General features: G+C 55.4%; 1 protein-coding gene across 1 annotated transcript; it reads right to left on the bottom strand.

The window, feature by feature from the left end:
* KIFC1 (kinesin family member C1) lies at positions 1-27,757 on the bottom strand. The gene is made up of 12 exons (XM_082299983.1): positions 26,753-27,757; positions 26,553-26,673; positions 25,950-25,994; positions 24,962-25,205; positions 21,501-21,678; positions 20,033-20,200; positions 11,451-11,579; positions 10,056-10,172; positions 6,496-6,672; positions 6,249-6,416; positions 2,768-2,906; positions 1-146 (listed from the first exon to the last, which is right to left on the bottom strand). The coding sequence occupies exons 1-12, from the start codon at positions 26,930-26,932 to the stop codon at positions 34-36; spliced, it is 1,779 nt and encodes a 592-aa protein (XP_082156109.1). The 5' UTR covers positions 26,933-27,757; the 3' UTR covers positions 1-33.

Below are 27,757 nucleotides of genomic sequence, written 5' to 3'. Positions count from 1 at the left end.
TGCAGAGGGCGCTGATGACGAGCCCCAGCGCGCTCAGGCTGGAGTTGATGCTCTGCGTCTCCCGCAGGCGGCTCCCGACAGAGCCGGACTTCTCCAGGCGCTCGGAGCCCGCCAGGTCCACCCCAGGTCCACCAGGGTCAGGGAGGCTGGGGGGAAAATGGGGGAAAATGGGGGAAAATGGGGAAAATGGGGGAAAATGGGGAAAATGGGGGAATGGGGGAAAATGGGGGAATGGGGGAAAGGGGGAAAAGGGGGGAAAGGGGGGAAATGGGGAAAATGGGGAAAAATGGGGAAAAATAGGGAAAATGGGGAAAAATGGGGGAAATGGGGGAAATGGGGAAATGGGGGAAATGGGGAAAAATGGGGAAAAATGGGGAAAAATGGGGAAAAATGGGGAAAAATGGGGGAATGGGGAATGGGGGAAAGGGGGAAAAATGGGGAAATGGGGGGAAATGGGGAAAATGGGAAAATGGGGAAAATGGGGAAGAAATGGGGAAGAAATGGGGAAGAAATGGGGAAATGGGGAAAAATGGGGGAAATGGGGGAAATGGGGGAAATGGGGGAAATGGGGGAAATGGGGGAAAATGGGGAAAACGGGGGAAAAAGGGGGAAATGGGGGGGAAATAGGGGAAAATGGGGAAAATGGGGGAAAATGGGGAAAAATGGGGGAAAAATGGGGGAAATGGGGGAAAATGGGGAAAAATGGGAAAAATGGGAAAAATGGGGAAAAATGGGGAAAAATGGGGAAAAATGGGAAAAATGGGGAAAAAAGGGGAAAAAAGGGGAAAAAAGGGGAAAAATGGTGGGAAATGGGGGAAAATGGGGAAATGGGGAAAATGGGGGAAAATGGGGGAAAAATGGGGAAAATGGGGGAAAATGGGGAAAAATGGGGAAAAATGGGGAAAAATGGGGAAAAAGGGGAAAAAAGGGGAAAAAAGGGGAAAAAGGGGAAAAAAGGGGAAAAAAGGGGAAAAAAGGGGGAAAATGGGGGAAAATGGGGGAAAATGGGGGAAAATGGGGGAAAATGGGGGAAAATGGGGAAAATGGGGAAAAATGGGGAAAATGGGGAAAAATGGGGAAAAATGGGGAAAAAAACAGGGGAAATGGAGAGAACCAGGGGAAATAGGAAAAAATGGGAGAAAATGTTGGGAAATGGGGAAATGGAGGGAAAAGAGGGAAAAAATGCGAGAAACAAGGGAAAAATGGGGGAAAACGGGGGAAAAAATGGGGGAAAACTGGGGGAAATGGGAGGGAAAATGGGAGGAAAAATGGGGGAAAAAAGGGGAAAACAGAGATAAAACCGGGAAAAAAGGGGAAAAATGGGGGAAAGATGGGGGAAAAATGGGGGAAAATGAGGGAAAAATGGGGCGAAAAAGTGGGGGAAAGGAGAAAATGGGGGAAAATGGGGGAAAATGGAGGAAAATGGAGGAAAATGGGGGGAAAATGGGGGGAAAATGGGGGGAAAATGGGGGGAAAATGGGGGGAAAATGGGGGGAAAATGGGGGAAAAAACAGGGGAAATGGGGAAATGGGGGAAAATGGGGGAAAAATGGGGGAAAATGGGGAAAAATGGGGGAAAATGGGGAAAAATGGGGAAAAAAACAGGGGAAATGGAGAGAACCAGGGGAAATGGGAAAAAATGGGAGAAAATGTTGGGAAATGGGGAAATGGAGGGAAAAGAGGGAAAAAATGCGAGAAACAAAGGAAAAATGGGGGGAAATGGGGGAAAAAATGGGGGAAAACTGGGGGAAATGGGAGGGAAAATGGGAGGAAAAATGGGGGGAAAAAAAGGGGAAAACAGAGATAAAACCGGGAAAAAAGGGGAAAAATGGGGGAAAGATGGGGGAAAAATGGGGGAAAATGGGGGAAAATGGGGCGAAAAAGTGGGGGAAAATGGGGGAAAATGGGGGAAAATGGGGGGAAAATGGGGGGAAAATGGGGGGAAAATGGGGGGAAAATGAGGGGAAAATGAGGGGAAAATGGGGGGAAAATGGGGGGAAATGGGGGGAAATGGGGGGAAATGGGGGGAAATGGGGAAAAATGGGGAAAAATGGGGGAAAATGGGGGGAAAAGGGGGAAAAAGGGGGGAAAATGGGGGGAAAAGGGGGAAAAAGGGGGAAAAATGAGGGAAAAATGGGGGAAAATGGGGGAAAATGGGGGAAAATGGGGGAATATGGGGGAATATGGGGCGAAAAAGTGGGGGAAAGGGGAAAATGGGGGAAAATGGGGGAAAATGGGGGGAAAATGGGGGGAAAATGGGGGGAAAATGGGGGGAAAATGGGGGGAAAATGGGGGGAAATGGGGGGAAAATGAGGGAAAAATGAGGGAAAAATGGGGGGAAAATGGGGGGAAAATGGGGGGGAAATGGGGGGGAAATGGGGGGGAAATGGGGGGGAATGGGGGGAAATGGGGGGAAATGGGGGAAAAAGGGGGAAAAAGGGGGAAAAAGGGGGAAAATGAGGGAAAAATGAGGGAAAAATGAGGGAAAAATGGGGGAAAGGGAGGGGAAAATGGGGGAGAATGGGGGGAAACGAGGAAAAACGGGGGTGGAGATGGGAAAATGGGAATTGTGGGTGGGGAAAATGGAGCAGGAGGCGGGAAAAAGGGCAGAGAGATGGGGAAAGCGGGCGGAGAAGGGGGGGAAGGATGGAAAAGCGGAGCAGAACTGGGGAGGGAGGAGGAGGGAGAAGCGGGGCCGGGGGGGAATGTTGGGGATTTTGGGGATTTTGGGGATTTTGGGGATTTTGGGGATCCTGGGGAGGGCTCACAGGCGCAGCGCAGGTCCCGCGCCGGGTGCTGGCCGCGGATGCGCAGCTGGAACACGGAGTGGGAGCGCGAGGAGCGCTCGTTGAGCCCCGTGCGCGCCACCGAGCGCTGCGAGGCCGCCCGCAGCAGCAGCTGCAGCACCTGGGAACGGGAAAACGGGGCAGAAACGGGGCAAAATGGGGGAAATGGGGGAATAATGGGGGAAAAATGGGGAGATATGGGGGGAAACAGGGAACACACAGGGAAAAACGGGGGGAAATGGGGAGAAACGGGGGAAAAACGGGAAAAATGGGGAGAAACAGAGGGAAACGGGGAAAACGGGGGGAAAACGGGGGAAAATGGGGGGAAATGGGGAGAAACGGGGGGAAAATGGGGAGAAACGGGGGGAAATGGGGGAAAACGGGGGGAAATGGGGGAAAAATGGGGGGAAACGGGGGGAAATAGGGGAAAACGGGGGGAAATGGGGGAAAAATGGGGGGAAATGGGGGGAAACGGGGAACACACGGAAAAACGGGGGAAAATGGGGAGAAACGGGGGAAAAACGGGAAAAATGGGGAGAAACAGAGGGAAACGGGGAAAACGGGGGGAAAACGGGGGAAAATGGGGGGAAATAGGGGGAAAATGGGGGAGGAAATGGGGAAAAATGGGGGAAAAACAAGGGGAAAATGGGGGAAAACAAGGGGAAAAAGGGGGAGAATGGGGAAAAACGGGGGAAAATGGGGTAAAAAACGGGAAAAATGGGGGGGAAACGGGGGGAAAACGGGGAAAACACGGGAAAAGGGGGAGAAAAGGGGGAGAAAAGGGGGAGAAAAGGGGGAGAAAAGGGGGAGAAAAGGGGGAGAAAAGGGGGAGAAAAGGGGGAGAAAAGGGGGAGAAAAGGGGGAGAAAAGGGGGAGAAAAGGGGGAGAAAAGGGGGAGAAAAGGGGGAAAAAAGGGGGAAAAAAGGGGGAAAAAAGGGGGAAAAAAGGGGGAAAAAAGGGGGAAAAAAGGGGGAAAAACGAGGAAAATGGGGGGAAAACAAGGGGAAAGTGTTGGGAAAACGGGGAGAAACGGGAAATGGGGGGGAAACAGAGAAAACCAGGGGAAAACGGGGAGAAATGGGGGAAAAATGGGGAAAAAATGGGGGAAAAACGGGAGAAATGGGGGAAAAATGGGGGAAACGGAAAATGGGGGGAAACGGGAGAAAAAGGGGGAAAACGGGGGAAAATGGGGGGAAAATGGGGGGAAACGGGGAACACACAGGGAAAAACGGGGGAAAATGGGGAGAAACGGGGGGAAATGGGGGAAAATGAGGGGAAACGGGGAAAACGGCGGAAAATGGGGGGAAACGAGGGGAAATAGGGGAAAACGGGGGGAAATGGGGGAAAAATGGGGGGAAATAGGGGGAAACGGGGAACACACGGAAAAACGGGGGAAAATGGGGAGAAACGGGGGGAAAATGGGGGAAAACAGGGGGAAACGGAGGAATAATGGGGGGAAAATGGGGGGAAAATGGGGGGAAACGGAGGGAAACGGGGAACACACAGGGAAAAATGGGGGAAAATGGGGAGAAACGGGGGGAAAATGGGGGGAAAATGGGGGGAAAATGGGGGGAAAGGGGGAACACACAGGGTAAAACGGGGGAAAATGGGGGGAAACGGGGGAAAATGGGGGAAAATGGGGGAATAATGGGGGGAAATGGGGGGAAAATGGGGGAAAATGGGGGAATAATGGGGGGAAATGGGGGGAAACGGGGGGAAACGGCGGGAAACGGGGAACACACAGGGAAAAACGGGGGAAAATGGGGAGAAACGGGGGGAAATGGGGGAAAATGGGGGGAAACGAGGGGAAATAGGGGAAAACGGGGGGAAATAGGGGAAAAATGGGGGGAAATGGGGAACACACAGGGAAAAACGGGGGAAAATGGGGAGAAACGGGGGAAAAACGGGAAAAATGGGGAGAAACAGAGGGAAACGGGGAAAACGGGGGGAAAACGGGGGAAAATGGGGGGAAATAGGGGGAAAATGGGGGAGGAAATGGGGAAAAATGGGGGAAAAACAAGGGGAAAATGTGGGAAAACAAGGGGAAAAAGGGGGAGAATGGGGAAAAACGGGGGAAAATGGGGTAAAAAACGGGAAAAATGGGGGGGAAACGGGGGGAAAACGGGGAAAACACAGGGGAAAACGGGGAGAAAAGGGGGAGAAAAGGGGGAGAAAAGGGGGAGAAAAGGGGGAGAAAAGGGGGAGAAAAGGGGGAGAAAAGGGGGAGAAAAGGGGGAGAAAAGGGGGAGAAAAGGGGGAGAAAAGGGGGAGAAAAGGGGGAAAAAAGGGGGAAAAAAGGGGGAAAAAAGGGGGAAAAAAGGGGGAAAAACAAGGAAAATGTGGGGAAAACAAGGGGAAAGTGTTGGGAAAACGGGGAGAAACGGGAAATGGGGGGGAAACAGAGAAAAACAGGGGAAAACGGGGAGAAATGGGGGAAAAATGGGGAAAAAATGGGGGAAAAACGGGAGAAATGGGGGAAAAATGGGGGAAACGGAAAATGGGGGGAAACGGGAGAAAAAGGGGGAAAACGGGGAAAAATGGGGGGAAAATGGGGGAAAATGGGGGGAAAATGGGGGAAACGGGGAGAAAACGGGGAAAAATGGGGGGAAACCAGGGGAAAATGGGGAGAAACGGGGGAAAAAATGGGGAAAATACAGGGGGGTAACGGGGGAGAAACAGGAAAAATGGGAAAAACGGGGGGGAAAACAGGGGGGAAAATGGGGAAAATAGGGGAAAATGGGGAGAAACGGGGGCAAAACGGGGGGAAACGGGGAAAACGGGGAAAAATGGGGGAAAAACAGGGGAAAAATGGGGAGAAACGGGGGGAAACGGGGGGAAAACGGGGAAAATGGGGGAAAACGGGGAAAAACAGGGGGAAAACGGGGAAAAACGGGGGGAAAACGGGGGGAAAACGGGGAAAAACGGGGGGAACATGGGGGACGTTGGAATGTGGGAGAGGGGAGAACACGAGGCAAGGGGGAAAACCGGGGGAAAATGAAGGGAAATGAGCTTGGGAATGGGATGAATCCTCCCTGGAAGCCCAGGTGAAGTCACTGAGCTGTCCCAGAAATGTGAAAATTCGGGGAAATGCACGGAAAAAACCGCCCCAAATCCACCCAATCGCCTAAATTCCCCCCTGAATTCCCAAAGCCCCCCTGAGGAGCCAAATTCCCCCAGAGAATCCCCAGATTGCTCCCAAAAACGCCTCAGAACTCCCAGATTTCCACAGAATAACCTCAAATTCCCCCAAATCTCCCCGAATCCTGGGAATCCCCACCTGCTCCTCGCTCTCCACGGGCACCCAGGTGAGGTTGGGCACGTGCAGCTCCACATTCCTCCCTCAGAATCCCCAAATCCCACTGAAAATGCCCCTAAAATCCTCAATTTTCCACCTAAAACCCCCAAATTTTCCCCAGAATTCCCAAATTCTCCACAATTCCCCCCAAATCCCGGGAATCCCCACCTGCTCCTCGCTCTCCACGGGCACCCAGGTGAGGTTGGGCACGTGCAGCTCGTCGCTGCCGGGCCCCATGTGCCGGATCTCCAGGTCGGAGCCACGCTCTCCCCTGCCCACGAGCAGATCCCGCAGGGACTCGTTGTAGATCTCCAGGAAGCTGGCGGAGAAATGGTACTAAAAGCGCCTCGAATCCCCGGGATTCGCCCCCACAGCGGGCCGGGATCCCGGGATTGGGGGCGTTTTTGGCAAGTACCTGCCAGCCCTTGCCCGCCAGGTCGCGGGCGCCCAGGAAGAGGTGCCGGACGGCCCTGGGGATCATCCCGCGGGACTCGGGCGGCCCCGGCGGGGCCGGGCCCTCCATGGTGAAGGTTTTGCCGCTGCCCGTCTGGCCGTAGGCGAAGATGCACACGGGGTACCCGTCCAGGGCAGACTGCCGGAGGGATGGCACGGCGCTCGCAGGGAGCCGGGAGTGCTCCCAGGGAGCCGGGAATGATCCCAGGGAGCCGGGAATGATCCCAGGGAGCCGGGAATGATCACAGGGGTTTGGGAATGATCACAGGGAGCCGGGAATGCTCCCAGGGAGCCGGGAATGCTCACAGGGAGCCGGGAGTGATCCCAGGGAGCCGGGAGTGATCCCAGGGAGCCGGGAGTGATCCCAGGGAGCCGGGAATGATCACAGGGAGCCGGGAATGCTCACAGGGAGCCGGGAGTGATCCCAGGGAGCCGGGAGTGATCACAGGGAGCCGGGAGTGATCCCAGGGGTTTGGGAATGATCACAGGGGTTTGGGAATGATCCCAGGGAGCCGGGAATGCTCACAGGGAGCCGGGAGTGATCACAGGGAGCCGGGAATGATCCCAGGGGTTTGGGAATGATCACAGGGGTTTGGGAATGATCCCAGGGAGCCGGGAATGATCCCAGGGAGCCGGGAATGCTCACAGGGAGCCGGGAATGCTCACAGGGAGCCGGGAGTGATCCCAGGGAGCCGGGAGTGATCCCAGGGAGCCGGGAATGATCCCAGGGAGCCGGGAATGATCACAGGGGTTTGGGAATGATCACAGGGAGCCGGGAATGCTCCCAGGGAGCCGGGAATGCTCACAGGGAGCCGGGAGTGATCCCAGGGAGCCGGGAGTGATCCCAGGGAGCCGGGAATGATCACAGGGAGCCGGGAATGCTCACAGGGAGCCGGGAGTGATCCCAGGGAGCCGGGAGTGATCACAGGGAGCCGGGAGTGATCCCAGGGGTTTGGGAATGATCACAGGGGTTTGGGAATGATCCCAGGGAGCCGGGAGTGATCCCAGGGAGCCGGGAATGCTCACAGGGAGCCGGGAGTGATCACAGGGAGCCGGGAGTGATCACAGGGAGCCGGGAATGCTCCCAGGGAGCCGGGAATGCTCCCAGGGAGCCGGGAATGATCCCAGGGAGCCGGGAATGATCCCAGGGAGCCGGGAATGATCCCAGGGAGCCGGGAGTGATCACAGGGAGCCGGGAATGCTCACAGGGAGCCGGGAGTGATCCCAGGGAGCCGGGAGTGATCCCAGGGAGCCGGGAGTGCTCCCAGGGAGCCAGGAATGCTCACAGGGAGCCGGGAGTGATCCCAGGGAGCCGGGAGTGATCCCAGGGAGCCGGGAATGCTCACAGGGAGCCGGGAGTGATCACAGGGAGCCGGGAATGATCCCAGGGAGCCGGGAGTGATCCCAGGGAGCCGGGAGTGATCCCAGGGAGCCGGGAGTGATCCCAGGGAGCCAGGAATGCTCACAGGGAGCCGGGAGTGATCACAGGGAGCCGGGAATGCTCACAGGGAGCCGGGAATGCTCCCAGGGGTTTGGGAATGATCCCAGGGAGCCGGGAATGATCCCAGGGAGCCGGGAATGATCCCAGGGAGCCGGGAGTGATCCCAAGGGTTTGGGAATGCTCCCAGGGAGCCGGGAATGCTCACAGGGAGCCGGGAATGCTCACAGGGAGCCGGGAGTGATCACAGGGAGCCGGGAGTGATCACAGGGAGCCGGGAATGCTCACAGGGAGCCGGGAATGCTCACAGGGAGCCGGGAGTGCTCACAGGGAGCCGGGAATGATCACAGGGGTTTGGGAATGCTCCCAGGGAGCCGGGAATGATCACAGGGGTTTGGGAATGATCACAGGGAGCCGGGAATGCTCCCAAGGGTTTGGGAATGCCCCCAGGGGTTCGGGAATGATCACAGGGAGCCGGGAATGCTCCCAGGGAGCCGGGAATGCTCACAGGGAGCCAAGAATGCTCCCAGGGGTTTGGGGTTTGGGGAGGATTTGGGAGTTCTGAGGGGATTGGGGAAGGGTTTGAGGGGGATTGTGGGGTTCTGAGGGGGGATTTGGGTGAGATTTGAGGGTTAAAGGGGGATTTGGGAGGGATTTTGGAATTCTGAGGGGATTTGGGAAGGAAATTTTGGGATTCTCAGAGGGATTTGGGGAATTTTCAGAAAGGTTTGGGGTTCGGGGAGGATTTGGGAAGGGTTTGAGGGAGATTTGGGAGGTCTGAGGGGGGACTGGGGAAGGGTTTGAGGGGGATTGGGGAGGTCTGAGGGGGGATTCGGGTGAGATTTGAGGGTTAAAGGGGGATTTGGGAGGGATTTGTGAATTCTGAGGGGATTTGGAGGGAAAATTTGGGATTCTCAGAGGGATTTGGGGAATTTTCAGAAAGATTCGGGGTTTGGGGAGGATTTAGGAGTCCTGAGGGGGGACTGGGGAGTTCTAAGGGGGGATTGGGGAAGGGTTTGAGGGGGATTGGGGGAGTTCTGAGGGGGGATTCGGGTGAGATCTGAGGGTGAAAGGGGGATTTGGGAATTCTGAGAGGGATTTGGAGGGAATTTTTGGGATTCTGAGAGGGATTTGGGGAATTTTCAGAAGGATTTGGGGTTTGGGGAGGATTTGGGAAGGGTTTGAGGGGGATTGGGGGGTTCTGAGGGGGGATTCGGGTGAGATTTGAGGGTTAAAGGGGGATTTGGGAGGGATTTGTGAATTCTGAGGGGATTTGGAGGGAAAATTTGGGATTCTCAGAGGGATTTGGGGAATTCTCAGAGGGATTTGGGGTTTGGGGAGGATTTGGGAGGTCTGAGGGGGGATTGGGGAAGGGTTTGATGGGGATTGGGGGGTTCTGAGAGGGGATTTGGGTGAGATTTGAGGGTTAAAGGGGGATTTGGGAGGAAATTTTGGGATTCTGAGGGGATTTGGGGAATTTTCAGAGGGATTTGGGGAATTTTCGGAAGGATTTGGGGTTTGGGGAGGATTTGGGAAGGGTTTGAGGGGGATTGGGGGGTTCTGAGGGGGGATTTGGGTGAGATTTGAGGGCTAAAGGGGAATTTGGGAGGGATTTTGGAATCCCGGGAGGGATTTGGGAGGAATTTTGAAATTCTGAGGGAACCTGGGGGGAATTTGGCAAGAATTACGGGTTTTTCTGGAGGAGAATCGGCCGGAATTTGATGGTTCAGAGCAGATTTGGGAGTTCTGGGGGGAAAATCCGGGAGGAATTTCGGGGTTTCCAAGGGAATTTGGAGGGGAATTTTGGAGTTCTGGCGCAGACTTGGGAGGAATTTGGGAACTCCAAGGGAATTTGGGGGGATTTAGGGAAAATTTCGGAATCGGAGGGGAAATCTGGGTGAGATTTGAGCGCCCAGGGGGAATCTGGGAATCACGGGAGGCAATTGGGGAGCTGAATTTCCTGGAACGTTTCCTGCAGGGAAGCTCCAGGCAGGAACTGGGGCTGGATTTGGGGTGGAATTCCAGGGATTTGGGGTGGAATTCCGGGGATTTGGGGTGGAATTCCGGGGATTTGGGGCACACACCTGCACGAGCAGCTGGATCTCCTGGAAAATTTCCTGCTGGGAGGCAGCGGGAGGGAAGACGCGGTCGAAGCTGAAGTCGTAGCGCAGCTCCGCGCGCCGCTCCCGGCCCACCTGCGACTTTGAGGGAAAAGCACGGGATTTTGGGAAAAACGGCACATTGGGGGAGGAAAAGGAGAGAGGAGAAGGAGATTTGGAGGGAAAAAAAAGGGGATTCGGGGAGGAAAAAAAGGGTTACGGGAGGAAAAAGTGTATTTTTACTGGAGAAAATGGTGATTTTTCTGAGCAGGAAAAAAAAGCCGTTTTTAGGGGGAAAAAGCCCCAGTTTTCCAGTGAAAAAACCTCACGTTTTTTGGAAAAGGTCAGCTTTAGGAGAAAAAAGTCGATTTTAGGAGAAACAGGTTTGGGAGAAAAAAGCCCCTTTTTTGGATAAAAAATATTGGGAGGGAAGAAAAAACGGAAGAAGTAGATTTTGGTTGAAAAAGGAGATTTTTTTTTTTTTTTTTCGAAAAAGGGAGATTTGGGGAGCTGGGAAAGGGAGTTTGGGGGGGAAAAGGGATGTGGAAGAAAAAAAGGGGATTTGGGGCGGGGGGGAAAACCCTTTTTTTCCAGAAAGAAAACATTCTGAGGAGGAAAAAACCCCATTTTGGGAGAAAACCCATTTTCCAGTGAAAAAACCCAATTTTTGAGGGGAAAAAAGCCACTTTTGAGGGAAAAAAAAAGGCCTTTTTTGGGTAATATGAGGGTTTGGAGGAAAAAAGGCCATTTTTGAGGAAAAAAAGGGTATTTTTGAGGAGAAAGAAAGGACATTTTGGGGAAATAAATATTTTTTGGGTAATAAGGGATTTTTGAGAGAAAAAAGGACATTTAAGGGGTAAAAAACAACATTTTTACAGGGAAGAAGAACATTTTTGAGAGAAAAAAGAACATTTTGGAGAAGGAAAACGAACATTTTTGAAGATAAAAAGCGTATCTTGGGGAGAAAAAGAAAAAGGCCTTTTCACAGAGAAAAAAAGACATTTTGGAAGGGAAAAGACATTTTTGATGGAAAAGATGCCATTTCTGAGAGAAAAAAGAGCATTTTTGAAGGAAAATTGACATTTTTGAAAGAAAATCAGATATTTCCAAGAAGCAAAAAACACTTTTTGGCAATAGGGATTCTTGAGGGGGAAAAGGCCATTTTTGGGAGGGAAAAAAGGACTTATGGGGAAACAAAGGACTTTTGAGGGAAAACCCCCCATTTTTGAGGGAAATAAGACCATTTTTGAAAGGGAAAACAGACTTTTTGGAAAACAAAGGATTTTTGCGAGAAAAAGGTCATTTTTGAGGGAAATAGGACCACTTTTGAGGGAATTAAAGCCGTTTTGGAGGAGGAAAAGCAGCTTTTGGAGCACTCACATCGTCGGGTCGGGTGAGCACGAGGCTGTGGTTGTCCTGTGGCGGGAAGTGCAGGTGGGGCAGCCCCCGCTGCCGCTCGCGCTCCTCGGGCAGCAGCGGCCGCACGCGGCAGAACACGCGGATGTTTCCCTGGAAAAAACCCAAAAAACGGGATTCAGCCCTCAGGGGAGTCCCAGGGCCCTCCCCTCATGGAGAACATGCGGATGTTTCCCTGGAAAACCCCCAAAAAACGGGATTCAGCCCTCAGGGGGCAGTCCCAGGGCCCTCCCCTCATGGAGAACACAGGGATGTTTCCTGGAAAACACCCAAAAAACGGGATTCAGCCCTCAGGGCAGTCCCAGGGCTCTCCCCTCATGGAGAACACATGGATATTTCCCTGGAAAACACCCAAAAAATGGGATTCAGCCCTCAGGGGCAGTCCCAGGGGCCTCCCCTCATGGAGAACACACGGATATTTCCCTGGAAAACACCCAAAAAATGGGATTCAGCCCTCAGGGGCAGGCCCAGGGCTCTCCCCTCATGGAGAACACACGGATGTTTCCCTGGAAAACACCCAAAAAACGGGATTCAGCCCTCAGGGGGCAGTCCCGGGGGTCTCCCCCCTCAGGAACCCTCATGGAGAACACACGGATGTTCCCCTGAAAAACCCCCAAAAAATGGGATTCAGCCCTCGGGGGAGTCCCAGGGCCCTCCCCTCATGGAGAACACGCGGATGTTTCCTGGAAAACCCCCAAAAAATGGGATTCAGCCCTCGGGGGCAGTCCCAGGGCTCTCCCCTCATGGAGAACACACGGATATTTCCCCAGAAAACCCCAAAAAACGGGATTCAGCCCTCAGGGGGCAGTCCCGGGGCTCTCCCCTCATGGAGAACACGCGGATGTTTCCCTGGAAAACCCCAAAAAAGGGGATTCAGCCCTCAGGGCAGTCCCAGGGCTCTCCCCTAATGGAGAACACACGGATATTTCCCTGGAAAACCCCAAAAAACGGGATTCAGCCCTCAGGGCAGTCCCAGGGCTCTCCCCCCTCAGGAACCCTCATGCAGAGCACACAGATGTTTCCCTTCAAAACAACCAAAAAATGGGATTCAGCCCTTGGGGCAGTCCCAGGGGCTCTCCCCTCATGGAGAACACATGGATATTTCCCTGGAAAACACCCAAAAAACGGGATTCAGCCCTCAGGGGAGTCCCAGGGGCTCTCCCCTCATGGAGAACACACAGATGTTTCCCTGGAAAACACCCAAAAAAGGGGATTCAGCCCTCAGGGGAGTCCCAGGGGCTCTCCCCTCATGGAGAACACACGGATGTTTCCCTGAAAAACACCCAAAAAACGGGATTCAGCCCTCAGGGGGCAGTCCCGGGGCTCTCCCCTCATGGAGAACACACGGATATTTCCCTGGAAAACACCCAAAAAACGGGATTCAGCCCTCAGGGGCAGTCCCAGGGCTCTCCCCCCTCAGGAACCCTCATGGATAGCACACAGATGTTCCCCTGAAAAACCCCCAAAAAATGGGATTCAGCCCTCGGAAGCAGTCCCGGGGCTCTACTCTCATGGAGAAGACACGGATATTTCCCTGGAAAATCCCAAAAAACGGGATTCAGCCCTCAGGGGCAGTCCCGGAGCTCTCCCCTAATGGAGAACACACGGATGTTTCCCTGGAAAATACCCAAAAAACGAGACTCAGCCCTCAGGGGAGTCCCAGGGGTCTCCCCCCTCAGGAACCCTCGTGGAGAACACACGGATGTTTCCCTGGAAAACCCCAAAAAACGGGATTCAGCCCTCAGGGGCAGTCCCAGGGCTCTCCCCCCTCAGGAACCCTCGTGGAGAACACACGGATGTTTCCCTGGAAAACCCCAAAAAACGGGATTCAGCCCTCAGGGGCAGTCCCAGGGCTCTCCCCCCTCAGGAACCCTCATGGAGAACACACGGATGTTTCCCTGGAAAACCCCCAAAAAACGGGATTCAGCCCTCAGGGCAGTCCCGGGGCTCTCCCCTCATGGAGAACATGCGGATATTTCCCTGGAAAACACCCAAAAAACGGGATTCAGCCCTCAGGGCAGTCCCGGGGCTCTCCCCTCATGGAGAACACGCGGATATTTCCCTGGAAAACACCCAAAAAACGGGATTCAGCCCTCAGGGCAGTCCCGGGGCTCTCCCCCCTCAGGAACCCTCATGGAGAACACACGGATATTTCCCTGGAAAACCCCCAAAAAACGGGATTCAGCCCTCAGGGGGCAGTCCCGGGGTTCTCCCCTCATGGAGAACACACGGATATTTCCCTGGAAAACACCCAAAAAACGGGATTCAGCCCTTGGGGGCAGTCCCGGGGCTCTCCCCCCTCAGGAACCCTCATGGAGAACACACGGATGTTTCCCTGAAAAACCCCCAAAAAACGGGATTCAGCCATCAGGGGAGTCCCAGGGCTCTCCCCTCATGGAGAACATGCGGATATTTCCTGGAAAACCCCCAAAAAACAGGATTCAGCCCTCGGGGGCAGTCCCAGGGCTCTCCCCTCATGGAGAACACGCGGATATTTCCTGGAAAACACTCAAAAAACGGGATTCAGCCCTCAGGGGAGTCCCAGGGCTCTCCCCTAATGGAGAACACGCGGATATTTCCTGGAAAACCCCCAAAAAACGGGATTCAGCCCTCAGGGGAGTCCCGGGGCTCTGCCCTCATGCAGAAACACACGAGTGTTCCCCTGAAAAACCCCTCTGAAAAACCCCACAAATGCCAGGATTCAGCCCTTGGGGGCAGTCCCGGGGCTCTCCCCCCTCAGGAACCCTCATGGAGAACACGCGGATGTTTCCCTGAAAAACCCCCAAAAAACGGGATTCAGCCCTCAGGGGAGTCCCGGGGCTCTCCCCTCATGGAGAACACGCGGATGTTTCCCTGGAAAACCCCCAAAAAAAGGGATTCAGCCCTCAGGGGCAGTCCCGGAGCTCTCCCCTCATGGAGAATACGCGGATGTTTCCCTGGAAAACCCCCAAAAAACGGGATTCAGCCCTCAGGGGAGTCCCAGGGCCCTCCCCTCATGGAGAACATGCGGATGTTTCCCTGGAAAACCCCAAAAAACGGGATTCAGCCCTCAGGGGAGTCCCAGGGGTCTCCCCTCATGGAGAACACGGGGATATTTCCCTGGAAAACACCCAAAAAACGAGACTCAGCCCTCAGGGGCAGTCCCGGAGCTCTCCCCTCATGGAGAACACACGGATGTTTCCCTGGAAAACCCCAAAAAAGGGGATTCAGCCCTCAGGGGAGTCCCAGGGCCCTCCCCCCTCAGGAACCCTCATGGAGAACACGCGGATGTTTCCCTGGAAAACACCCAAAAAACGGGATTCAGCCCTCAGGGGAGTCCCAGGGCCCTCCCCTCATGGAGAACACGCGGATGTTTCCCTGGAAAACCCCCAAAAAACGGGATTCAGCCCTCAGGGGCAGTCCCAGGGCCCTCCCCTCATGGAGAACACGCGGATGTTTCCCTGGAAAACACCCAAAAAAGGGGATTCAGCCCTCAGGGGAGTCCCAGGGCTCTCCCCTCATGGAGAACACACGGATGTTTCCCTGGAAAACACCCAAAAAACGGGATTCAGCCCTCAGGAGAGTCCCGGGGCTCTCCCCCCTCAGGAACCCTCATGGAGAACACGCGGATGTTTCCCTGGAAAACACCCAAAAAAAATGGGATTCAGCCCTCAGGGGAGTCCCAGGGGTCTCCCCTCATGGAGAACACACGGATGTTTCCCTGGAAAATCCCAAAAAATGGGATTCAGCCCTCAGGGGAGTCCCAGGGCTCTCCCCTCATGGAGAACACGCGGATGTTTCCCTGGAAAACCCCCAAAAAACGGGATTCAGCCCTCAGGGGAGTCCCAGGGCTCTCCCCCCTCAGGAACCCTCATGGAGAGCACACAGATGTTTCCCTTCAAAACAACCAAAAAAGGGGATTCAGCCCTTGGGGCAGTCCCAGGGGCTCTCCCCTCATGGAGAACACACGGATATTTCCCTGGAAAACACCCAAAAAACGGGATTCAGCCCTCAGGGGAGTCCCAGGGCTCTCCCCTCATGGAGAACACACAGATGTTTCCCTGGAAAACACCCAAAAAACGGGATTCAGCCCTCAGGGGAGTCCCAGGGGTCTCCCCTCATGGAGAACACGCGGATATTTCCTGGAAAACCCCCAAAAAACAGGATTCAGCCCTCAGGGGAGTCCCAAGGGTCTCCCCCCTCAGGAACCCTCATGGAGAGCACACAGATGTTCCCCTGAAAAACCCCCAAAAAATGGGATTCAGCCCTCAGAAGCAGTCCCGGGGCTCTACTCTCATGGAGAAGACACGGATGTTTCCCTGGAAAACACCCAAAAAACGGGATTCAGCCCTCAGGGGAGTCCCGGGGCTCTGCCCTCATGCAGAAACACACGAGTGTTCCCCTGAAAAACCCCTCTGAAAAACCCCACAAATGCCAGGATTCAGCCCTTGGGGGCAGTCCCGGGGCTCTCCCCCCTCAGGAACCCTCATGGAGAACACGCGGATGTTTCCCTGGAAAACCCCCAAAAAACGGGATTCAGCCCTCAGGGGCAGTCCCAGGGCTCTCCCCTCATGGAGAACACACAGATGTTTCCCTGGAAAACCCCCAAAAAACGGGATTCAGCCCTCTTGGGCAGTCCCAGGGCTCTCCCCTCATGGAGAACACGGGGATATTTCCCCGGAAAACCCCAAAAAACGGGATTCAGCCATCAGGGGCAGTCCCAGGGCTCTCCCCTCATGGAGAACACGGGGATGTTTCCCTGGAAAACCCCCAAAAAACGGGATTCAGCCCTCAGGGGAGTCCCAGGGGTCTCCCCTCACGGAGAACACACAGATGTTTCCCTGGAAAACACCCAAAAAAGGGGATTCAGCCCTCAGGGGAGTCCCAGGGGTCTCCCCTCATGGAGAACACGCGGATATTTCCTGGAAAACCCCCAAAAAACAGGATTCAGCCCTCAGGGGAGTCCCAAGGGTCTCCCCTCATGGAGAACACACGGATGTTTCCCTGGAAAATCCCAAAAAACGGGATTCAGCCATCAGGGGCAGTCCCGGAGCTCTCCCCTAATGGAGAACACACGGATATTTCCTGGAAAACACCCAAAAAACGGGACTCAGCCCTCGGGAGCAGTCCCGGAGCTCTCCCCTCATGGAGAACACACGGATGTTTCCCTGGAAAACACCCAAAAAATGGGACTCAGCCATCAGGGGAGTCGTGGGGCTCTCCCCTCATGGAGAACACGCAGATGTTTCCCTGGAAAACACCCAAAAAACGGGATTCAGCCCTCAGGGGAGTCCCAGGGGTCTCCCCTCATGGAGAACATGCGGATGTTTCCCTGGAAAACCCCAAAAAACGGGATTCAGCCCTCGGGAGCAGCCCCAGGCCTCCACCCTCATGGAGAACACACAGATGTTTCCCTGGAAAACCCCCAAAAAACGGGATTCAGCCCTCGGGGGCAGTCCCAGGGCTCTGCCATCATGGAGAACACGCGGATATTTCCCTGGAAAACACCCAAAAAAGGGGATTCAGCCCTCAGGGCAGTCCCGGAGCTCTCCCCTCATGGAGAACACGCGGATGTTTCCCTGGAAAACCCCAAAAAACGGGATTCAGCCCTCAGGGGGCAGTCCCAGGGGTCTCCCCTCATGGAGAACACGCGGATGTTCCCCTGAAAAACCCCCAAAAAATGGGATTCAGCCCTCGGAAGCAGTCCCCGGCTCTCCCCTCATGGAGAACACATGGATATTTCCCTGGAAAACCCCCAAAAAACGGGATTCAGCCCTCGGGGGCAGTCCCAGGGGTCTCCCCTCATGGAGAACACGCGGATGTTTCCCTGGAAAACCCCCAAAAAACGGGATTCAGCCCTCAGGGGAGTCCCAGGGCTCTCCCCCCTCAGGAACCCTCATGGAGAGCACACAGATGTTCCCCAGAAAAACCCCCAAAAAATGGGATTCAGCCCTCGGAAGCAGTCCCGGGGCTCTACTCTCATGGAGAAGACACGGATATTTCCCTGGAAAATCCCAAAAAATGGGATTCAGCCCTTGGGGCAGTCCCAGGGCTCTCCCCTCATGGAGAACACACGGATGTTTCCCCGGAAAACCCCCAAAAAACGGGATTCAGCCCTCGGAAGCAGTCCCCGGCTCTCCCCTCATGGAGAACACATGGATTATTTCCCTGGAAAACCCCCAAAAAACGGGACTCAGCCCTCAGGGGGCAGTCCCGGAGCTCTCCCCTCATGGAGAACACACGGATGTTTCCCTGGAAAACACCCAAAAAACGAGATTCAGCCCTCAGGGGAGTCGTGGGGCTCTCCCCTCACGGAGAACACGGGGATGTTTCCCTGGAAAATCCCAAAAAACGGGATTCAGCCCTCGGGAGCAGTCCCGGAGCTCTCCCCTCATGGAGAACACGCGGATGTTTCCCTGGAAAACACCCAAAAAATGGGACTCAGCCATCAGGGGAGTCGTGGGGCTCTCCCCTCATGGAGAACACGCAGATGTTTCCCTGGAAAACACCCAAAAAAGGGGATTCAGCCCTCGGGGGCAGTCCCGGGGCTCTGCCCTCATTCAGAAACACACGAGTGTTCCCCTGAAAAACCCCTCTGAAAAACCCCACAAATGCCAGGATTCAGCCCTTGGGGGCAGTCCCGGGGCTCTCCCCCCTCAGGAACCCTCATGGAGAACACACGGATGTTTCCCTGAAAAACCCCCAAAAAACGGGATTCAGCCCTCAGGGGAGTCCCGGGGCTCTCCCCTCATGGAGAACACGCGGATGTTTCCCTGGAAAACCCCCAAAAAACGGGATTCAGCCCTCAGGGGCAGTCCCAGGGCTCTCCCCTAATGGAGAACACACGGATGTTTCCCTGGAAAACACCCAAAAAACGGGATTCAGCCCTCAGGGGAGTCCCGGGGCTCTGCCCTCATGCAGAAACACACGAGTGTTCCCCTGAAAAACCCCTCTGAAAAACCCCACAAATGCCAGGATTCAGCCCTTGGGGGCAGTCCCGGGGCTCTCCCCCCTCAGGAACCCTCATGGAGAACACGCAGATGTTTCCCTGAAAAACCCCCAAAAAACGGGATTCAGCCCTCAGGGGAGTCCCGGGGCTCTCCCCTCATGGAGAACACGCGGATGTTTCCCTGGAAAACCCCCAAAAAACGGGATTCAGCCCTCAGGGGCAGTCCCAGGGCTCTCCCCTAATGGAGAACACACGGATGTTTCCCTGGAATACCCCCAAAAAACGGGATTCAGCCCTCAGGGGAGTCCCAGGGCCCTCCCCTCATGGAGAACACGGGGATATTTCCCTGGAAAACACCCAAAAAACGAGACTCAGCCCTCAGGGGCAGTCCCGGAGCTCTCCCCTAATGGAGAACACACGGATATTTCCCTGAAAAACCCCCAAAAAACGGGATTCAGCCCTCAGGGGAGTCCCGGGGCTCTCCCCTCATGGAGAACACACGGATGTTTCCCTGGAAAACCCCAAAAAACGGGACTCAGCCATCAGGGGCAGTCCCAGGGGTCTCCCCCCTCAGGAACCCTCATGGAGAACACGCAGATGTTTCCCCTGGAAAACCCCCAAAAAATGGGATTCAGCCCTCGGAAGCAGTCCTGGGGCTCTCCCCTCATGGAGAACACATGGATTATTTCCCTGGAAAACCCCCAAAAAACGGGATTCAGCCATCAGGGGAGTCCCAGGGCTCTCCCCTCATGGAGAACACACGGATGTTTCCCTGGAAAACCCCCAAAAAACGGGATTCAGCCCTCAGGGGAGTCCCAGGGCCCTCCCCTCATGGAGAACACGCGGATGTTTCCCTGGAAAACCCCCAAAAAACGGGATTCAGCCCTCAGGGCAGTCCCGGGGCTCTCCCCTCATGGAGATCACATGGATGTTTCCCTGGAAAACCCCAAAAAACGGGATTCAGCCCTCAGGGCAGTCCCAGGGCTCTCCCCTCATGGAGAACACACGGATATTTCCTGGAAAACCCCCAAAAAACGGGATTCAGCCCTCAGGGGAGTCCCGGGGCTCTGCCCTCATTCAGAAACACACGAGTGTTCCCCTGAAAAACCCCTCTGAAAAACCCCACAAATGCCAGGATTCAGCCCTTGGGGGCAGTCCCAGGGCTCTCCCCCCTCAGGAACCCTCGTGGAGAACACACGGATGTTTCCCTGAAAAACCCCCAAAAAACGGGATTCAGCCCTCAGGGGAGTCCCGGGGCTCTCCCCTCATGGAGAACACGCGGATGTTTCCCTGGAAAACCCCCAAAAAACGGGATTCAGCCCTCAGGGGAGTCCCAGGGCTCTCCCCTAATGGAGAACACACGGATATTTCCCTGGAAAACACCCAAAAAATGGGATTCAGCCCTCAGGGGCAGTCCCAGGGCTCTCCCCCCTCAGGAACCCTCATGCAGAACACAGGGATGTTCCCCTGAAAAACCCCACAAACGCCGGGATTCAGCCCTTGGGGGCAGTCACGGGGGTCTCCCCTCATGCAGAACACACCAATGTTCCCCTTCAAAACCCCACAAAAACGGGATTCAGCCCTCCGGAGTCTCTCCCCCCTCAGGAGCCGGGCCCACCTTGAGCTCCTGGATGTCGTTGTGGAGGCGGCGCCGCTCCATCTCCAGCAGGTGGATGCGCTCCTCGTGCTCGGCCAGCAGCCTCTGCTGGGACGCCTCCACCTCCCGCAGGGCTGACACCTGATCCAGCTGCTCCTGCAGCTGCTGCTGCGCCTGCCGCAGCTGAGCCTGGCGTGTGGGGTTTAGAAACGCAAGAATCCGTAAAAATTCCTCTCTTTTCCCCCTCGCTTTCTCCCTGAATTATGAGGGATTTTGGTTGCAGAGTGGAGAAACTGGAGGAAAAAAACCACATTTTCCCCGAGACTTTACCGATTTTCTGACATTCCCTAAAAGAGTTTGGGGTGAAAATGAGTAACATTGATGCAAATTCCCGTTTTCCCCTTATTTTGAGGCATTTTCTGAGGGATTTCAATGCCATAAAGGCCGGAATTGAGGCAAACCCCTCATTTTCCCGCCATTTTTGGCGCCCCCTGGTGGACTTCAAGTTGAATCCCAGCAACATTGATTCAAATTCCCATTTTTTCCCCACACTTTGAACATCCTGAGGCATTTCAGGTGCAAAAGCAGCTGAATTGGTGAAAATCCCCATTTTTCACAATTTTTTCTCCCACATTTTGAGGCACTTCCCAAGGAATTTTGACACCAAAAAAACCCTGAATTAGCACAAACCCCTCATTTTCCCATCACTTTTTCATGCCCCAGTGGATTTCAGCTTGGAGAGCAACTAAACAGCTCTGAAATTCCAGTTTTTCGTGGATTTTGAAGCACCCTCAAGGATTTGGGGTGCAAAAGCAGCTGAATTGGTGAAAATTCTCATTTTTCCCACACGTTGAAGCATCCTCTGAAGAATTTTTGACACCAAAAAGCCAGAATTGCCACAAACCCCACATTTCCCCACCTTTTTTTGGCTCCCCTGAGCAACAAAATGGCTCAAAATTCCCATTTTCTTACAGCTTTTGAAGCAATCCCTCACAGATTTTGGGTGCAAAAGCAGTTGAACTGGTGCAAATTCCCATTTTTCTCAAATTCTGAGGTGCCTCCTGAGGGATTTCGACAACAAAAAAGCCGGAATTTGTGCAAACCTCACACTTCCCCACCATTTTTTGGTGCTCCCTGGCGGATTTCAGCTTGGAGAGCGACAAAACGGCTCCAAACACCCATTTGCTTCGCTCATTTTGAGGCACTCCCAGAGAGATTTTGGTTGCAAAACCAGCAAATTTGCAGCAAATTCCCATTTTCCCCACATTCCAAGGCACTTCCCGAGCGATTTCGGTGTCAAAAAAGCCAGAATTGGTGCCAAGCCCCATTTTCCCGCCTTTTTTCTTGGCGCCCCCTGCTGGATTTCCCCCTCACACTGCGCCACCATCTTTTCTCCCCCCGCCCCCCCGTGAATTCCAGGTCAGGAGAGCAACAAAAGGGCTCCGAATTCCCGTTTTTTCACGGATTTCTCAGGAATTCCGGGCCCCACCTCAGTGTTCTCCAGCTGCTCTGACAGCGCCTGCACCCGGCCTCGGGCCTCGTCCCTCTCCCGCCGCCGCTGCTCCTCCTCCTCCTGCAGCCGCTGCTTCTCGGCCTCCAGAGCCTCCACCCGGCCCTGGCTCCGCTCCAGCTCTGCCCGGAATTCCGACACCTCCGACTCCAGGGAGCTGCGGGAGACGGGGGAATCCCGTAGAACTGGGGAATATCGGAACTCGGGGAGCTGGGGGTGCTTTGGGTAAGTTTCCTGAGGGGTTTCGGGGTACTTCTGGGAAATTGCTGGGATTTTCGGAAGGGTCGAGGGAATTTTAGGGATCTGGAGGGATTCAGGGCAATATCTGGGATTTCTGGAAGGGTCCTGAGGGAATTTCAGGGATCTTGAGGGGATCTGGAGGGATTCAGGGACATTTCAGGGATTTTCAGAAGGGTCCTGAGGGAATTTTAGGGATCTTGAGGGGACCTGGAGGGATTCAGGGACATTTCAGGGATTTTCAGAAGGGTCCTGAGGGAATTTCGGGGATCTTGAGGGGACCTGGAGGGATTCAGGGACATTTCAGGGATTTTCAGAAGGGTCCTGAGGGAATTTTAGGGATCTTGAGGGGACCTGGAGGGATTCAGGGACATTTCAGGGATTTTCAGAAGGGTCCTGAGGGAATTTTAGGGATCTTGAGGGGATCTGGAGGGATTCGGGGCAATTTCTGGGATTTCTGGAAGGGTCCTGAGGGAATTTCAGGGATCTTGAGGGGATCTGGAGGGATTCAGGGACATTTCAGGGATTTTCAGAAGGGTCCTGAGGGAATTTTAGGGATCTTGAGGGGACCTGGAGGGATTCAGGGACATTTCAGGGATTTTCAGAAGGGTCCTGAGGGAATTTCGGGGATCTTGAGGGGACCTGGAGGGATTCAGGGACATTTCAGGGATTTTCAGAAGGGTCCTGAGGGAATTTTAGGGATCTTGAGGGGACCTGGAGGGATTCAGGGACATTTCAGGGATTTTCAGAAGGGTCCTGAGGGAATTTTAGGGATCTTGAGGGGATCTGGAGGGATTCAGGGACATTTCAGGGATTTTCAGAAGGGTCCTGAGGGAATTTCGGGGATCTTGAGGGGACCTGGAGGGATTCAGGGACATTTCAGGGATTTTCAGAAGGATCCTGAGGGAATTTTAGGGATCTTGAGGGGATCTGGAGGGATTCGGGGCAATTTCTGGGATTTCTGGAAGGATCCTGAGGGAATTTCAGGGATCTTGAGGGGATTTGGCGGTGATTCGGGGAGATTTTGGGAATTTTCAGAGGAGTTCTGAGGGAATTTTGGGGATCTTGAGAGGTTTGGGGACAATTTGGGGAAATTGTGAGGAATTTTTTGGAAGGGTTCTGAAGGAATTTTGGGCATCTTGAGTTTTGAAAGAAATGTTTGGAACTTTTGGAGGGGATTTCAGATCATTTGGGGGATTTTGGAGGATCTTTTGAAGGCTTTGGGAGAAATTTTGAGAGGATCTTGAGAGGATCTCAGGAAACTCACGTTGTGATGGATTTTGAGGGTCTCTTTTGGAACTTGAGAAAATTTGGGGAAATTGCAACTTTTTGGAACAGTTTTAGGAAAAACTTGGCTGGATCTTTAGGTTTTGGGAGCATTTGGATGGATTTTGGGGCTTTCCTCACCCCACTCTGCTGCTGAGGTTGCTTTCCCAGCATTCCAACTCCCCCCAAGACGAGAACTTGGAGGAATTTCGAGCAGGTTTTTAAGGGTTTTGATTTTTTTTATGGATTTGGCATGGGGTTTGATGGCTTTTGGGCAGTTTGAAGTGGATTTTGATGGATTTAGGGCTGTTTCTTCAGGATTTGGGTACATTCCTCATCCAACTCTGGAGCTGAGGCTGCTCTCACGGCATTCCTGCTCCCTCAGGAAGGGGATTTGGGGCCATTTTGATGGATTTTGGGTAGTTTTTGATGGATTTGAACAGATTCCTCACCCCACTCTAGAGCTGAAGCCGCTCTTACAGCGCTCCCACTTCCTCAGGAGCGAGATTTAGATGGATTTTGGGGCAGTTTTGATGGATTTTGGGGCCGTTTCCTCACTCGACCCTGGAAATGAGGCTGCTCTCCTGCCATTCCTGCTCCCTCAGGAGCGGGATTTGGGGCAGTTTTGATGGATTCTGGGTAGTTTTGATGGATTTTGGGGCAGTTTTGCTGGATTTTGGGCCTGTTTTGCTGCATTCAGGCTGTTCCCTCACCCGACCCTGGTGCTCAGGCTGCTCTCCCGGTGCTCCCTGTCCCACAGGAGCAGGATTCGGGGCCGTTTTGATGGATTTTGGGGCCATTTGGCTGGGTTTTAGCGCATTCCTCACCCGACCCTGGTGCTCGGGCTGCTCTCCCAGCGCTCCCTGTCCCTCAGGAGCAGGATTTGGGGCCGTTTAGATGGATTTTGGGGCCATTTTGCTAGATTTTGGGGCTGTTTTGCTGGATTTTAGTGCGTTCCTCACCCAACCCTGGTGCTCAGGCTGCTCTCCCGGCGCTCCCTGTCCCTCAGGAGCAGGATTTGGGGCCGTTTGGCTGGATTTTGGGGCCATTTGGCTGGATTTTAGTGTGTTCCTCACCTGACCCTGGTGCTCAGGCTGCTCTCCCAGTGCTCCCTGTCCCTCAGGAGCAGGATTTGGGGCCGTTTAGATGGATTTTGGGGCCATTTGGCTGGATTTTGGGGCCGTTTTGCCACATTTTAGTGTGTTCCTCACCCGACCCTGGTGCTCAGGCTGCTCTCCCGGCGCTCCCTGTCCCTCAGGAACAGGATTTGGGGCCATTTTGATGGATTTTGGGGCCGTTTGGCTGGATTTTGGGGCATTCCTCACCCGACCCTGGTGCTCAGGCTGCTCTCCCAGCGCTCCCCGTCCCTCAGGAGCAGGATTTGGGGCCGTGTAGATGGATTTTGGGGCCATTTTGCTAGATTTTGGGGCTGTTTTGCTGGATTTCAGTGCATTCCTCACCCGACCCTGGTGCTGAGCCTGCTCTCCCGGCGCTCCCTGTCCCTCAGGAACAGGATTTGGGGCCGTCTTGATGGATTTTGGGGCCGTTTTGATGGATTTTGGGGCCATTTGGCTGGATTTTGGTGCATTCCTCACCCGACCCTGGTGCTGAGCCTGCTCTCCCGGCGCTCCCTGTCCCTCAGGAGCAGGATTTGGGGCCGTTTAGATGGATTTTGGGGCCATTTTGCTGGATTTTGGGGCCGTTTGGCTGGATTTCAGTGCATTCCTCACCCGACCCTGGTGCTGAGCCTGCTCTCCCGGCGCTCCCTGTCCCTCAGGAGCAGGATTTGGGGCAGTTTTGCTGGATTTTGGGGCCATTTTGCTGGATTTCAGTGCATTCCTCACCCGACCCTGGTGCTCAGGCTGCTCTCCCGGCGCTCCCTGTCCCTCAGGAGCAGGATTTTGGGGCTGTTTGGCTGGATTTAATGCATTCCTCACCCGACCCTGGTGCTCAGGCTGCTCTCCCGGCGCTCCCTGTCCCTCAGGTCCCGCTGCAGCTGCTCCAGGCGCTGCCTCAGCTCGCGGTTGCCGCTCTCCAGCTCCCGTTTCTCCGTGTCCAGGCCCTGCAGCCGCTCCCGCGCCTCCCCCAGCGCCTCCCGCAGGTCCCCGACCTGGCCCCGCAGGTCCCAGGGCGGCCGCTTCGAGGGGCCCTTGGCGGTGGCCACGGCGCTGCTGGAGGAGCCTGGGGGGACACAGGGGCTTGGGGACATCGGGACAGCGGCTGGGGGGGCTGGGGACAGGACACAGGGACACGGGGGGCATCCTAAGGGTGCCAGGGGACACTGGGGACAGGGACACGGGGGGCATCCTAAGGGTGCCATGGGGACACTGGGGACAGGGCACAGGTGGCCTTAGGGACATGGGGCGCCTTAGGGACACTGGGGACAGGGCAGAGGGACATGAGAGGGCATCTTAGGGGTGCCATGGGGGCCTTGAGAACACTGGGGACAGGGCAGAGGTGGCCTTAGGGGCATGGGGGGCATCCTAAGGGTGCCATGGGGACACTGGGGACAGGGCAGAGGTGGCCTTAGGGACACAGGGGGCATCCTAAGGGTGCCATGGGGACACTGGGGACACTGGGCACAGGGACACAGGGGGCATCCTAAGGGTGCCATGGGGACTGGGGACAGGGGAGGAGGAGCTTGGGGATCTTAGGGGGGGTCTTGGGGATAGTGAGGGGAGCTTGGGGGTGGCAAAGGGGGCTTTGGGGACACCAGGGGGCTTTGGGGACACCAGGGGGAGGATCCTGGGGTGTGGGAGGGGGATTTGGGGACACTGGGGACAAGGGAGGAAGAGTGTGAAGGACACGGGGGGGGGGGGGGTCTTGGGGATGTGGGAAGGGGTTGGGGGGCATCAGGGAGGGGCTTGGGGACAACGGGGACATTGGGACGGGGCCTTGGGGACACCGGGGGGGTTCAGGTCTCACCTGCCCGAGGAGCAGCCGCCACTGTCGCTGCCTTTCGGGGGGCATCTGGGGGGACATTTGGGGGGGCTTTGACCCCTTCTACACCCCCATTAACAGCCCCCCAAATTCCCCTTTAAACCCCCCCAAATCTCCCCTGACCCCCTTGAATCCCCCACATGCCCCCAAGGCTCCCTTTAAGTCCCACAAAATTCTCCTAAACCTGCCCCAAATTCCCCATTAATGCCTCCCCAAACCCCTCGGACTCCCCCAGAACACCCTTTAAGCGCCCAGGCCCTATTAAAACCCTACGAAATGCCCCATTAGCACCCCCAAACCCACTCTAACCCCCCCCAGAGCCCCATTAAGGCCCCGAATGCCTCATTCACCTCCCCAAAATGCTCCTTTTAAGCCTCCCTGAGCGCCCCTTTAAACCCCCTAAAACCTCATTTAACCTCTTAAACCACCCCAAGTGCGCCCAGAACCCTTCCAAATGACCCAAACGCCCTCGTGAAACTCCCCTAAAACCCCTCACCCTCCCCAAAACCCCTCCAGCACCCCCAAACCCCCTTTAACCCCGCCAAGTGCCCCTTTATCCACCCAAAGGCAGCATTAGCTCCCCCGTACCGTTCTTCCCCGCCGCCGCCGCCGGCCCGAGAGTTCTGAGCGGGGCCCTGAGCGGGGCCTTGGGCGCGGCCTTGGGCGCGGCCTTGGCGCCTCCGGGGCCGAAGCCGGTCCGGGAACGTTTCTGTGAGGGGACAAACGGCGTCAGGCGGCTCCGGAGCCGGGGCAACGCAAGGAAAACCCGCCCGGGGAAAGCTCCGCACCTGCTGGGGAGGTCCCGGCGCCGCTCCCTCGGGGCCCGGGCACGACGGGGGACGCTTCTCCTGGGCCCGGGCCACCGGCAGCCGCGAGATGCCCGAGCGGGGCCCCGGGAGCGCCACAGGACGAGCCTGAGGCGCCGCCGCCATCTTGTCCCGCGCGCCTTCAAACCGCCGCGCGCCCATTGGTCCCTTCGCCTCGGCCAATGGCGGAGCGAGTTGTGAGGGGAGGTCCCGCCCCCGCGCGGCTCAGCCAATGGGAGAGCGCTGCGGGCGCAGGAAGAGCCAATGGGAAGGTGGGGCGGGGTTAGGGGGGGAGGAGATTCGCCCGCCAAGCGGTAACGGCCGTGGAGGGGCGGGGCCTAAGGAGGGGGCGGGGCTTGAGCGGAGGAGGAGAGCGTGGATTGGCTGAGCTGCTGGGGCGGGGCTGTGGGCGTGGCTAAGGCGGTGGGCGTGGTCGCGCCAGGCGGCCCGGGCTGTGGGGGCGGGGCCTGAGGCCAAGCTCCGCCCACCGCAGCGAAACCTCCCCCAAAGCACCCGAAACACCCTCAAATCCACCCAAAACACCCTCAAATCCGCCAAAAACACCCTCAAATCCGCCCAAAACACCATCAAATCCGCCCAAAACACCCTCAAATCCGCCCAAAACACCCTCAAATCCACCCAAAACATCCTCAAATCAGCCCAAAACACCATCAGATCCGCCCAAAACACCATCAGATCCGCCCAAAACACCATCAAATCCGCCCAAAACACCATCAAATCCGCCCAAAACATCCTCAAATCCGCCCCGAACACCCTCAAATCAGCCCAAAACACCATCAGATCCACCCAAAACATCCTCAAATCCGCCCAAAACACCATCAAATCCAAAACATCCTCTAATCCACCTCAAACTCCATCAAATCCACCCAAAACATCCTCAAATCCGCCCAAAACATCCTCAAATCCGCCCAAAACATCCTCAAATCCGCCCAAAACACCCTCAAATCCGCCCAAAACACCCTCAAA

The sequence above is a fragment of the Coloeus monedula genome (assembly GCF_965178545.1).
Source record: "Coloeus monedula genome assembly, chromosome: 36".
Taxonomy (NCBI): Eukaryota; Metazoa; Chordata; class Aves; order Passeriformes; family Corvidae; genus Coloeus; species Coloeus monedula.
The sequence above is the reverse complement of the archived record's forward strand: the minus strand, read 5'-3'. Positions and strand labels throughout refer to the sequence as shown.

Bases quoted from the DNA above. Each gene is read 5' to 3' on its own strand.
- KIFC1 (XM_082299983.1), bottom strand. From the start codon at position 26,932: ATGGGCGCGCGGCGGTTTGAAGGCGCGCGGGACAAGATGGCGGCGGCG. The intron at 21,679-24,961 runs GTGAGGAATGCA...CGTCTCCCGCAG, and splicing joins AGCCTGAGCACCAGGGTCGG to CTCCCTGGAGTCGGAGGTGT. The intron at 147-2,767 runs GTGAGCCCTCCC...TTTTCCCCCCAG, and splicing joins GCGGGACCTGCGCTGCGCCT to CCTCCCTGACCCTGGTGGAC.